Genomic DNA, 13,358 nt, shown 5'->3' on the forward strand with positions numbered 1-13,358 from the left:
GGATTTGGGGAAAACAGACCTGATAACTGTTCTGGCTTGAAAAAAAGATGAGGTAAAAGTAAAAAGTTAAAAGTTTTGAGATCTCCATATAATTTCTTGCTGAATTACACAATCCTACACATTTTACAGTGTGGAATTGTGGGTTTAAAATCTTTCACAACAGCTATCTCAGTAGTTGAAATACAACAATAAGTTGTACATACTACTGTGGACACACTGACTCACTGCTCTAAAGGTCTCATGTTCTGAAATGTATTTACTTGGCTTATTGTGGAACTGTGCACGTGATGTACAAAGCAAAAATCAAAGTCACTTCCAGAAGGTGTACAAAAGCGTTTTCTCTTTGTTTGACTTTATTTGTTATGTTGTTTTTTTTTAATTTTGCAGAAGGACAAATGTATGTTTAGGTGTACTTTAAAGTTGCTGTAAAAGTTAAAATTACATTCACATCTTTTGTGGAGGCTAAATAATGTCAGAAGAATGTACAATGTGTATTTCATTTTTAGTTTTGAAAAGAACCGTTACTAAAGCTATTTTCGAAGGCTACGAAGGGTGACTGATTTTTTTTTCAGTTCTTAATATTAGTGAGCAACTTTACGTGATGAGAATAAAGGCCAACCACATATATATATATATATATATATATATACACATATATATTTCACTGTGGCCTGTTCAGTCAATGAATGCTTGAATTTGTTCCTATTGTTAAACCTTTCATTCAGTGATGAGTGAATAAATGAATAAAAAACTAAAAGATTATACAGTACACTTGTTTAAACATTACAAAAATTACAAAATCTCATCATCTTCATTGTGCCTATCAGAATCCAGTGCTTAGTCTGTATGAAACTGCAGAAAAACAATACAAAACACCTTTACATTTAATTGCCAATCTTGTGTTACAGGCTACATGCTGTTAGATATACAGTATACAGTAGATATGTACAGTCTGTAAATGTTAAATGTGGTGGGCTATACCAGATGCAGAGCATGGTTAATTTACCTTTTTGACAAGTAAGGACAGAGGTCTTTCAGTTGTTGCTTCTAACAGATTTATTCACATTTTTCATCTGATAAATCTGCCATATTCCTTGAAGCGCAGAGCTATGGGATTGCCTTTTTTTCCACTGTTTACAAGGATTTGCATTCAAGAAAATGCTTAAACATTACTGAGACGTTTTCTGAGCACATATAGGTAACTGTGACAATGTAACTGAAACGTCTCATCTATCTTACAAACAGAAAAAAAAACAATCAGAATTGAATTGTCTGCCTCATAGCAAGGCTGACGTGATGATTTGTTCTCCCAGCAGCATTAATGGATGTAATGCATGTGTTTCAATTATTATGATATGATATTCATTCGTGGACAGGGCCACATAGAGACAAACACAACCATGCACGCTCACTCATAGGGACAATTTCACATCACCAATCAACCTAACAAGGGAAGGTGGGAGGAAGCCAGAGTACTTGGAGAGAACCCACACATACACAGGGGTAACATGAAAACTCCACACAGAATGGCCCCAGCTGGGAATTGAACCTGGAACCCTATTGCTTAGGGGCAATGGTGCTAACCACCATATATAATATTATATTAATATTATAATTATATGTGTAGGCTATGACCTCAATATGAAGCTGAGAAAGAGAAAAACCAGTACAGTAAAGCATCTGAGTATATTTTTCTGTTACCAAATTAGGCTCCCATTCCTCCAGTAAATGTTGGTTTTTCCTCTTCCCACAATACATCTGTTTGTGTATATCGCTCTGAGTGTGCATGTGTGTATGTGTCTGTCTAAGAGATTTTGGCATAGAGCCCCTGTTGTGCTCTGTCAGTTCACTGTAATGCCCAAAGCTATCAAGAAACAGTGAATGAGCTAGCAGTGCAAAACCACAAAGACTTCCACAAATATCCACGCCCACATATGTGGCTCATCATGCTTATGAATCGAGATCAAACACCAATTCCAGCTAATATGAAGGATTGATAATGTGTCTCTGATGACCAAAGCTCACTCTGATATGCAATTGTGGAGTTGGATCAGAAAAGCTCACAGAATAAAAACTATACATTTTGTGGAGTAAGAGAAACCTTGATACTGTATTATACTTTTTTTGATTTTGCTCTCGCACTCTCGCATCAGAATGTGTTTAACTATATTGGCCCACAGCGAAAAACATCTGAGTTACACAATAAAGGCTTACAACTTGTAAAACTGAAACATTTTTCAAGGCTGTGAAATCATTGCATGTCTGTGCTTTTCCTTTTAAAATAGTAACATGGTTATTTCTTGTATTATGTGAAAGTGTGACAACTTTTACATGTTCAAAAATGCTAATAAGAAGGTAGAAGGTAGGTTTAGGGAGAGTGACCTTAAACCTTGGACTGGGAATCAAGTTCCCAACTCTGTGTTGTCCAACCTTTACACTTGGTTATGGTTAGAGCGACAAAAGACACGATTAGGTTTAGATTCACCGACTGAAAACCTATCTGGACGAATGAAATCTGTTCACCATAGGATATCAACTGTGCTCTGGATGAAGGCATGTGCATGTTCAGCTCTATCTGGGAATGAAGACTTCTGATCCCTGTCACAATGTTCTGATCTGATGTGCAAAGACCCTCCAGATACCACATTAGATGTTATCTTTGAGTTTGTGGTTTATTCATTTTTATTCGTGTAATGTTGATTATGATTAACGAATTTGGAGTTTCACATGACTGCGAATATTTAAATATCATATACAGTATTTTGTAATGGTGAAAGCCCTTTGAAATGTTATTCCACAGTTTAAACTGCCTGAAAAACCCAACTGGAGCTTTTTAGTCCAGTGAGAGGTATAAAACGTTTTAACCCTTGTGTCCTATGCGTTATGGGTTGAAACCACCACTCCAGCTTTTCTCCAGAACAGCCTTAAGGTTGCTCCATGTCTAGCAGTGGTGTCATTCCACAATCTATGTCAACCTTTAGACTAATTTAACTGATTCTTTCATTTCATTCAGTGTCTTTTCAGCCACACCTTGGTCTGTGATTGTTGTGATAAGATTGCCTTGAAGCCACTGAAATAGTCATGGTCTTTCATAATGTCAGCTTTTTGCCCTCCGACAGCTCTGTTGTCCTTGGTATTAAGAAAAGAAATCTGCAACAACCTGGAAACAATCACTACCTTTTTAAAGCATGAACACCATCATCTACCTGTTGTGTGAGCACAAAAGAGTTTTAGGTAGCTAATTTGGATCTATTTAAAGGTACCAATGCTGCAATTGTTATCAGAAAAAATGTGTTTGTGTTAAGGTTGTATTGCTTAATCACCATTTATATCTACTAAACTATGTGCATGAAAATGGAGTCAAAAATTCTTTATGCTATGTAAAAATCTGTATTGCCAGAGGTAATGGGCGCCCACCAACACACTAAACTGTTATCGATCAAGTTTTGTTTGTTTACAGATTAACCAATGTAAGACAAATTGAGTAAATCATTTTCTTGAAGTCATCCACCCCCCTAAGGAAAAAAAAAGACCGAGAGAATGAGTAGATAAGAAGGGTTCTACATCTTCAAGTCATAAATATTCCCATGAAAATTACAGAGGACACATCCAGTTGAGGATCAATAAATCATTCCCATTGCACCCACCTCATTAATCAGGATCCAGTGACAATCAAAGGCCACCAGGTTAGTCTCCACCACCTGCAAAACAAACAAAGAAAAAAAAAACATCACAACTGGACCTTGAATGGGGGGAAAATAATAAACCTTTGTTTGGATCATACAGTCCATAAGTAAGCTTTGAATATACGAAAAGTCAAGAGAGAGGGGAAACAGTCAGGAGACAAGAAATATGTTTTCTACATTTCTACATACAAAATATTCTGGTTGCATTAAACAGACATTCTGTGGCTTGGATGATGTGATTCATGGCATCTTAAGTGTGTATATGACAGAAAAAGGAATATTACGGAAATTTACAAAGGCTGGAACTCTGTATGAAGCTTGGCATATTTGATGTGAAGGAATCTTGCATCAAAGGTATTCAAGGTATCGATCTGAGAGCTTTTCAAGCAAATGCAAATATAGAAAAGCTTGCTCATGTGTGACAGAATACTAACGAGCACTCACACAAACACACACCATTACATGTGGACTTTAAAGATATTCTCAATTTACACATATTAGTCAAACTTCTGAGGGCACCTTAGTCTGTCTGCTGAAGCTCTTACTCTCCCACACACACACACACACGTTTATCTTTTTGAGACATGTTGCTGCCATCAAATGAGTGCCAAGATTAGTTCATATTCTCTATCAAATAGTAAAATGTTTCAATGTTCCATTGTGAATACAATTTTGGTTTAGGAGATCTTCAAACCATTGCAATCTGTTCGTATTTACATTTTAACAACATCATCCACACTGAAATTTGGGTTGTAGTTGCCTCTTTCCGTATTTTTAATTATTATTACTTTTTGTTTGAGTGGAATATTCCCATCATTATCAGTGTCTAACTAATACCTAATTCTGTAAAACTCAGTTTGCTTAAATGTAAAAATACAAATATAAGAAACTTAAAAAAAAGCACCACTTAAAGATTTATTCAAATTCCTGCAAAGAATACATTTCTACATAATTAATGTCGGAGAGTGCTATTAGGAACTTACAAACAAGAGGGGGGCTTGGTATAATACATAGGATCTGTTTCTTCTAATAAACAAGCTATCATTATCCTTTATAATCCATTTTCTCTGCTAACAACAGTCTCACACCAGAACGTGTAACAGCAACATTGGTCCACATCACAATGTGCTCAAAGCCTCACAAACTGTACATTAATTGTAATTATGTATTACATGTTTTCCTTTTAGACTAGAATGCTGTAAAAGCCTGTCATCTTTTAGTTTTTCTATCATTCATTTACTTTTTAACGAGAATAAAGGTTCAGTATTATCACCTTCTTTAGACTTTCTTTTGTCAAAATGACTTGTTTCTGTTCCTTGCTTCATTCATCTCTCATTGTCTTACTTCATATTCCAGCCCTTAGTTTTTCTTCTCTCGTCGTTGCTCCTGACACACCTCCCATACCCAGTTATTTGGCTTTAATTGCTCACTTCTCAACCTCCAACTGCTCTTGCTCCTTTTGTTCACTTGCTCTCTGGCCTCTCCCCCTCCAATCCGAGTGTAAAAATGCAGTGGCACTCATATATCAATAGGCATATTTGCCTAGGTGACTATAGTACAATGGGTGATGAAACACTCTTGAGATGTAAGCAAAAAGAAACAGCATGAAAGTGAGTGAGTCCACGAGAGCGGCAAAGCACAGTTAAAAGTAGTTTGAGCTCCCACAGAGTCTACATAAAACTTCACCATTATAACACTGAGGGCTGCCATATAACCCTCTCTAAAGAAAACACGGATCCAACACTGAAAGGTAGTTAACTTGGGTGGAAAATATGGAGGATTAAGATGCAAAAGGGTCTTTTTTTCTCCTTTTCATTGTGTGTTCAGGTTTCTGCTGCCCGATACTTCTTCTTACTCTTGTTTTTCTATGGGGAGGTGAAAAAAGAGCCACACAGCAAGACACAGGAGGTCATTCATTTTATTTTCTCCATACTTGCATGCCGTTTCTACGTCTATTTGCTGAAGCATTGCATCAGCAACCATTGAGGAAGGGAGTTTTGTTTTTCTATGTGACTGTTTTTTTTCTATGGCATCTTTTCTTGGTGCCCATCATGATCTTAGATTATTTATGATAGATTGGGTACAACAGTTTTTGAAGAAAAAAAAAAAACTTTTTAAAAGCTTATAAATTCCAACTTCAAAAATGTAAGGCCAAATAAATGCCAAATGAAATTCACTGGCTCTCGTTGTACCAAACATCAAATACAATAAAACTCTTTATCCTTAAAACCAGACCACAGTGAGTACTAAAAAGTCCCAGCAAAAACTGACACTGACTTTACTAAATCACAACTATGAATGAGAGACTCTGTTTTAACAGTGAATCAGGGCTTTTATTGAAAATGTGATCAATTCTCAGCTGCGGGTCTAGTTAATATGATGCAGCAGAAAAGAGGCACAGCAAAGGCTACATCTATTCTAGCGGAACAAGGGGGTCACTTCAGTGAACACGTCACGCTTACTAACCTTTAAAAATTGTACCAGCTGCTTGTTACAACATGTATGGGCTTGTCCTATGACAAGGGGCCTGCAGGGTGGAAGGGGTTAATTTGTGAATGCAAAAAGTTGAGTAAATTAATGGAAATGTATGTATGCAAATTTTGCTTGTTTTTATGCAAAGGATTTCACTTTTCCCATTATGACCATCAGTGGGCATCCGTCTGGACAGATGTTTTAAACTAATTAGCGAAAGAGCAGATTTGTAGCAGCAGACTTGACTCCTCAGGGTTTCAAACTGTTCAATATACTCTGTCTCTCTCATCCATGCACATACACCGGCACACCTTCAACAGTTACTGCTGCTGAAACTAGTCTTGTTAACAACTCACTGCCAATATAGGAGGTAGGCAGAAGTCACCCGGGCATCATTCCCTTCAGGCCACAAGAGATCCTTCTGACATCTCTGACCAGCTCAACAAAAGCTTAATTTCTGCCAGGTTCTTACTCACTGAAGTCAGAAGATTATATAAAAATCAACCCTGCAGTCTGGAACAAATCCAATCACCCAATGCCAATACAAGAAAGACTTTTCTCAAACTCTGAAAGCAGACAGATTGAACTAAGACAGCTCTGCAACATCATGCCATTGTGCACACCAGTCTCTCATGAATTCTATCAAGTAGCCATGAGACAGACAAACAACATTTTGATCCTGCAGTGACATTCTTTCAACTGCCACTCCTGGAGGAGTCCAACACAGAGAAAATTGTTCTGGTAAGCAGTTGCTGTTGTAGCTTGATGATTCGTTTGAAAGGCTGCTGTTCTCTATCTATGTATTTGAAATCTATGTGATGGAAAGAAGAAAAAAAACTACATGTACAATTTTCACTGAAATTACTGAGAAAGTTTAAAGGTTTCGAAAAATCTTCTTAGAAATGTACATGTTTGATTTGTTCTACAATGATTTTCAGATAAAAGTTCTTACACCATGAAGTGAAAAATTACAAGCAAGGCGTTACGTTTTAAGTTTGTAGGTACATTAACCCACATGAAGTGTCTTCCTTCAGACAACTAGAAAGACAACATCCAAAACACACTCTCATTCTATGCTCATTGGTACATATTTAGTCAATTACCAGTGATACTTAATAAAATAGTTCTGGACACATCTTCCAATATATATTTCAGATTTAAAAGAGTTAATTTAGGTAAAGGCAGTTTGTGTAGATTACAAATACCACCTGCCTTATCTTCCCTTCATGATAATGTGTGGTTGGTTTTTTCCCCTATAATGAAAAGCACCACCATTCGTTTTGACAAAGGTTATTTTTGGAGCGTACTTGTAGGGATCATAGCTTTTAAAAAGCAGCTAATTTTAAAAATCGTAACAATGTCTTTAAGGTATTTAATTTCACTATCCTTTAAATCTCAACCTACATCGATATTTATTCTTTGTGTAAATCTCATTTGACCAGAACTTATTTGATCTACTGTAATAGATGAGTACATAATGTATTTTATGTCATTTGTCAAAAATCTTCAGTAAAACTGATGGAACCATCGTCACTGCTTCCATACTATCCAACTGAATCAAACTGAATGATCTGGTGTTGAATTCATCTTTCATCACCTCCAAGCAAAATCTAAACTGTGATGTTTGGAAATCTTTTCTATAAAGGAAAAGGAGACAAAAAAAAAAATCCAGTTTCAGAATGCCTCTGTTTTTTCTTTCATATGTGTATGTGTATGTGACAATTAGTTTTTCTGTGTGGAATGGCTTAAGAAAATGAATGGCAGAGCAGTTATTGCCTAAGCACATTAGGGGGAAACCTGACAAGAGAGAGGGGGCGTTGCTATTGAATAAAGTGCTCAAAATTAAAAATTAGTTGCGCCATTTAATTTCATGCACTACTTGTTATCAAATCAAGTAAACAGCCAACATTCCACCCTCTAAACTAACTATATCCTTGTTTTGCCTATAAACATGTTAGCACAAGCTGTGACACACACACACACACACACACACACACCTACAGTTACACAAAGGAAAACATCGAGACCCACATGCAGGAATTACTTACTGCCACTGCATCCCCTCACATTCCTGCTGTTATATTATTTATCCACTGCAGTACTTTGACTTTCTCCTGTCACATTCACAAAATAAAATGCAATGCTCTCGGCCTGGTCTAACAATATGTGCTCTCAGATCACTATAATTATTGTCGCCATGTCTGCCAACGAGGATGCAGGGACAAAGTGTCGGTGTCTTGATGTGGGGGTGTATAATTACTGTTATCTCCTCGAACCTTTCATTCCACCTGAATACTGTAAGATGGATGACAAATGTATATCTGAGAAATTTGAGGAAGGTCAGCATGCATGAAATGGAATAAGTTGATGGAAAGGAGATGTTTCATGTACTACATAACTGTAATTGTCACGGGTATCGTCTTTATCCATTGTGCTACTGAAAGTTGGAATATGCAATGTGACAACATTTTATTCCATGCAGAGTTGCGCCAATTTTTCCACCAATATCTTGTACAGATGACGGGAGAGTGGGACCAGTGTCAAATGTCTTCTCCAGCTCATCCTTAAGATTCTAAATGGGTCTGAGGTCAATCCATCTATGAAAACAATGTCACATGCTCCTGAACCACCCTTTCACAAATTTGAGACTGATGAATTCTGGTTTCCTGGGATAATCTTGGATCAGAGACGAAAATATCCCACTGATGGAAAAACGTGGTCATTCAATATTTTCAGGCAGTCAGCTGATCAGCCAACCCGAGACGATAAGTCTGACCCCGCAGAGTTGTGCAGTACACACGATGGATGCAGCACTTCATCGGCTTCACTGATTTATCAGATTACCTTTTTTCATGGCTCAAGAGTCCAATCTTTTATGCTCCTTAGCAAATTCATGCCTCTTCCCCCTATTTCCCTAATTAATAAATAATTATCTTAGGTCTAGAGAATTGTTTATAGGAAAACCAGGGAAGACACAGTCTACCCCTTGGTCCTTCGCACCCCTTATAAAATCCCCTAATGACATCATACTTACATCATACCCATTCACTTAATACATAGTCTGCCCCAGTTACAAAATATATATAAAAGGTTATTGTGGTTTAAAAGAAGATTTTACCATCACTTCACGCTCAAGATTTTACCTAATCTTGCTCCTAACTTGCTCCTCTCATTTTCACCCCCCCCCAACCCTAATGCACTGAGCATTTAGTGCACATTAAGTGAGCCTTTTTCCTCTTGATACATCTTAACTGCAACATGTCACCATCAAATACTTTTCTCACACTGTGCCATATGTCTATTATTATGATTATGTGTGTCTTGATGTCAAGTTTAAGTGTGTTTGTGCATACTTGCGAGTTAAGGAGATGACAGGCAGAGGGGGAGTGACATTGCTTTCCTCTACAGTTTAAAATACCTGGCAGAAGAGCACCGAGCTCACACTCACAACCGTATTAATAAGGCATTTTAAAAGGCACACATTCTGCAACAACACTAGCTGTTAAGACTGCTAATGTGAAGCCTCTTGTTTGTTCTTCTTTTACCATGTAATATGAATAAGTACAAATGGGTGTTCCGCACTAAACCAAATAGCACATCATCACGTCAGCAGATTAGATGATAACTCCAGGTCATGTAGAGATAGACTCACTCAACATGCATGTAATAACACAACTGGGAAAAGATTGCCACAAATGAAGAGATAGACACATACGTTGGATCCTTTTGTCAAAAGATAATATCAGTAACCATGATTTATTTGTCTTGTGTTCATGAAGCACAGACACACAAGACACATTAAGTCTTACAAAAGCAAGAGCTCACCACCCAAAATACGCCATAAATACTGTGTTTTGTTGTCAAGACATCAGTGTGTGAAACTTAGGCAAGCAATAAATTCAATCTAAAAAAATAAACAAATTAAAAAATTAAAAAAACTAAAAAAAAAAAAAAATGTGGCCACCCAGGCATGTGATATAGGATAATTGCTCACATTTTGATGAGGCTGCTGTGCGAGCAAGTAAGACTAACTGTGTGAGATTAATTAATCAATTATAATGTATTAAAACTAGCATACAAATGATGATAAAAAAAAAGACAAACCCTATTGTGTCTAGTTGTACCTAATGACCATAAAATTAGATTTTTAAGTGTTTCACATCGTACAATATCATCAAAAACTTACAGAAATGGAAAGGTACCATAACAACATATTTTTCTCAAAAACCTGAAGTGTGCATTTTGGTTTCCAGATGAAAATTGAATGAAAACAACATAACAATTTGCAATTGGTGTTGAATAACAAAGTTATGCTCTGTAATTTCAACAAAGAGATGCAGCTCTTTGAGTTGAGGCAGTAATATTAGGGCAGGGTTAAAAATGACCACAGTTAGGTCTGAAAGCCATTGATTTTACAACACCACTTTCACTTTGATCAACGGCATTTTGTCAGTTGTCTTGGAAAGTCATCAACGCCATGACACTTTTGCCTGTCAGCTTAAACGATTTGGGGCTTTTTGGGGCCAATAACACTGACATGAAAAAAGAGACGTTTTTAAATACTATTTAAAAGACCCGGTTTGACTCCCGGCTCAGGGCCCTTTGTTGTCATCCCATCCTTGGGGGGTGGGGACTGATGAGGCAAAATTTTCTGGGAAACAGAGTTCAGTGAAATAAAACTGGATGCACTGGACATTACAGTGACTCACATGGGTATCAAAGGTCTGTGTGATCCCTTCCAACAACTAATGACTGCAAATTACAACCAATGCATTGTTTAATTAGTTTGATCCAGTTGTGGTCACACACCAATGATCTACAGCACAAAGTCTAAAAAGGCTGTGCTTGTACTTGGACGCACAGAGAGAAGCAGGCGAAAGAGGCAGAGAGAGATTCTGAAGAATATGAATTGTGTCTGTGCATGTGCTGGATTCATTGTCTAGGTCTTTTCAACAAATATGAAAAAAATAATAAAACGACTCTTTGAAAATTCCATCTGATGAAATCTCTCACTCCCATTTCTCTGTTATTCACACCAACACCAAAAGCGAGCTGTCAAACTCAACAAAAGCCACCAAAACCTTGTCTCGTCAAGGTCTCGTGCTGCTCAACCCATCACACGCCATCAGCATTATTGATCTTCCTTTCTGATTAAAACATGCAGAAAAAAAGAACAGCATTCTTTCACTCTTTTGTCTTTTAAGTTGAGATTTGTCTGCCAGTTTCTCTCTCTCTCTCTCTCGCTTTCTTTCTGCCCAGCATATAATGCTGGAAGAGCAAAGGTCTTGCATAGCATATGTTGAGATGGCAAAGGGTAACAAGCCCAACATGCAATACATCTATCATCCTGAAACTTGGCATGTTGGTGCTGGTCTGTGTGTGTGTAGGCAGAAGCACACAACATCGAGCACATGTCGGCATTTCAGTTTATTGATCCGATTACAGATGCGAGCACTGACAAATCCACTGAGAGAATTTATAACACATGCACAACACAACCACCTCCAGAAAATATGACAATATTCAACCTGACATTTAGATACGAACAGATCAATGGCTGGAGCAAACAGTCTAAGGTACACAGTTGTGTTTACAAAAGTGTACTTCTGCGGGTTAGCACAAAACTTGCTGATGTTATGTTCTTAATTGATTGACTAGCTGCTTTTTTTTTTTTTAATTAAAAAGGTATTTTACATTCAAGAGTATCCATGTCTACCCACATTAAATATCCTTCAGGATAGAGGGTTTTGAATAAATTTACACAGTTTTTTCTTCATATTTCCAATTATTAACTGATTGTAGTACGTGTAAAATTATTCAAATATTGAGCTCGGACATACATTAGAAAGTGCAACACACTTGAGAATTTAATAATCATTTGTTCATGAGAAATTGATAACTGATTACCCCTCCTTTAACCAGTGCATTTACAACTGGGATCACTGTTATTGCTCAGACAATTTTCATAAATTCATAAGCTCATATTAACCAAGCAATGAACGCTGTTTGAAAACAATTAACCATATGATTGCACATGATAAATATGCATTAACTTCAAAAGCTGGTGCCATTGATAGAAATAGAAAAAAACAAACTTTATTCATCCCCCAGTGGGGGAAATTAAAAAGATTGATAATGTGCACATCCAACCAAAGGCCATCATTTTCAAATAATGATGTTTATTCATCTTTATACAATAACCTTAAAAGCCTAAACATTATAAAATTATGAGAATCAGCTCCTCCAAATCCGAGACTATGGTTCTCAGCCGGAGGAGGGTGGAATGCTCTCTCCGGGTCAGGAATGAGATCTTTCCCCAAGTGGAGGAGTTCAAGTATCTCGGGGTCTTGTTAACGAGTGAGGGACGAATGGAGCGTGAGATTGACGGGCGGATCGGTGCGGCGTCTGCGGTGTTGCGGGCTCTGCACCGACCCGTCGTTGTGAAGAAGGAGCTGAGCCAGAAGGCGAAGCTCTCTATTTACTGGTAAATCTACGTTCCCATCCTCACCTATGGTCACGAGTTGTGGGTAGTGACCGAAAGAACGAGATCGCGAATACAAGCGGCTGAAATGGGTTTCCTCCACAGGGTGTCTGGGCTCTCCCTTAGAGATAGGGTGAGAAGCTCAGTCATCCGGGAGGGGCTCGGAGTAGAACCGCTGCTCCTCCGCATTGAGAGGAGTCAGATGAGGTGGCTCGGGCATCTGGTTAGGATGCCCCCTGGACGCCTCCCTGGGGAGGTGTTCCGGGCACGTCCCACTGGGAGGAGACCCCGGAAAAGACCCAGGACACGTTGGAGAGACTATGTCTCTCGGCTGACCTGGGAACGCCTCGAGGTCCCCCCGGAAGAGTTGGAGGAAGTGGCCGGGGACAGGGACGTCTGGGTTTCTCTGTTAAAGCTGCTGCTCCCGCGACCCGACCCCCGGATAAGCGGTAGATGATGGATGGATGGATTATAAAATTATAAACAGATTAGAGGCTCCCCTTTTTACAACACCTGCTGCAACAAAAATACACTCAGCAACATCTTAATGACCCCATTTATAGGAGGTCAAGTCAATGCACAGGAAAACAGGGGAGAGGAGAAGACAACCCAGGTGAATTAAGAGAATAATCCATTTCATAATATGTAAGAAATTACATCTGCTGAAATTCCTCACAACAAAGCCAGATGGAAGTGCTGAAGCTTTCTGCTCCATTATT

At 38.1% G+C, this 13,358-nt stretch overlaps 1 protein-coding gene across 2 annotated transcripts in view; it reads right to left on the minus strand.

The window, feature by feature from the left end:
- Positions 1–13,358, minus strand: part of grid2 (glutamate receptor, ionotropic, delta 2) — a 456,461-nt gene that overhangs the window by 158,324 nt on the left and 284,779 nt on the right. For both annotated transcript variants that reach the window (XM_072387763.1, XM_072387764.1), the window contains exon 5: positions 3,648–3,701. In XM_072387763.1, the coding sequence (XP_072243864.1) occupies positions 3,648–3,701 (54 nt within the window). The remainder of the gene's footprint in view (positions 1–3,647; positions 3,702–13,358) is intronic.

This window comes from Leuresthes tenuis, unplaced genomic scaffold, assembly GCF_036924035.1.
Source record: "Leuresthes tenuis unplaced genomic scaffold, fLeuTen1.0.hap1 SCAF_6, whole genome shotgun sequence".
In the NCBI taxonomy this organism is placed as follows: Eukaryota; Metazoa; Chordata; class Actinopteri; order Atheriniformes; family Atherinopsidae; genus Leuresthes; species Leuresthes tenuis.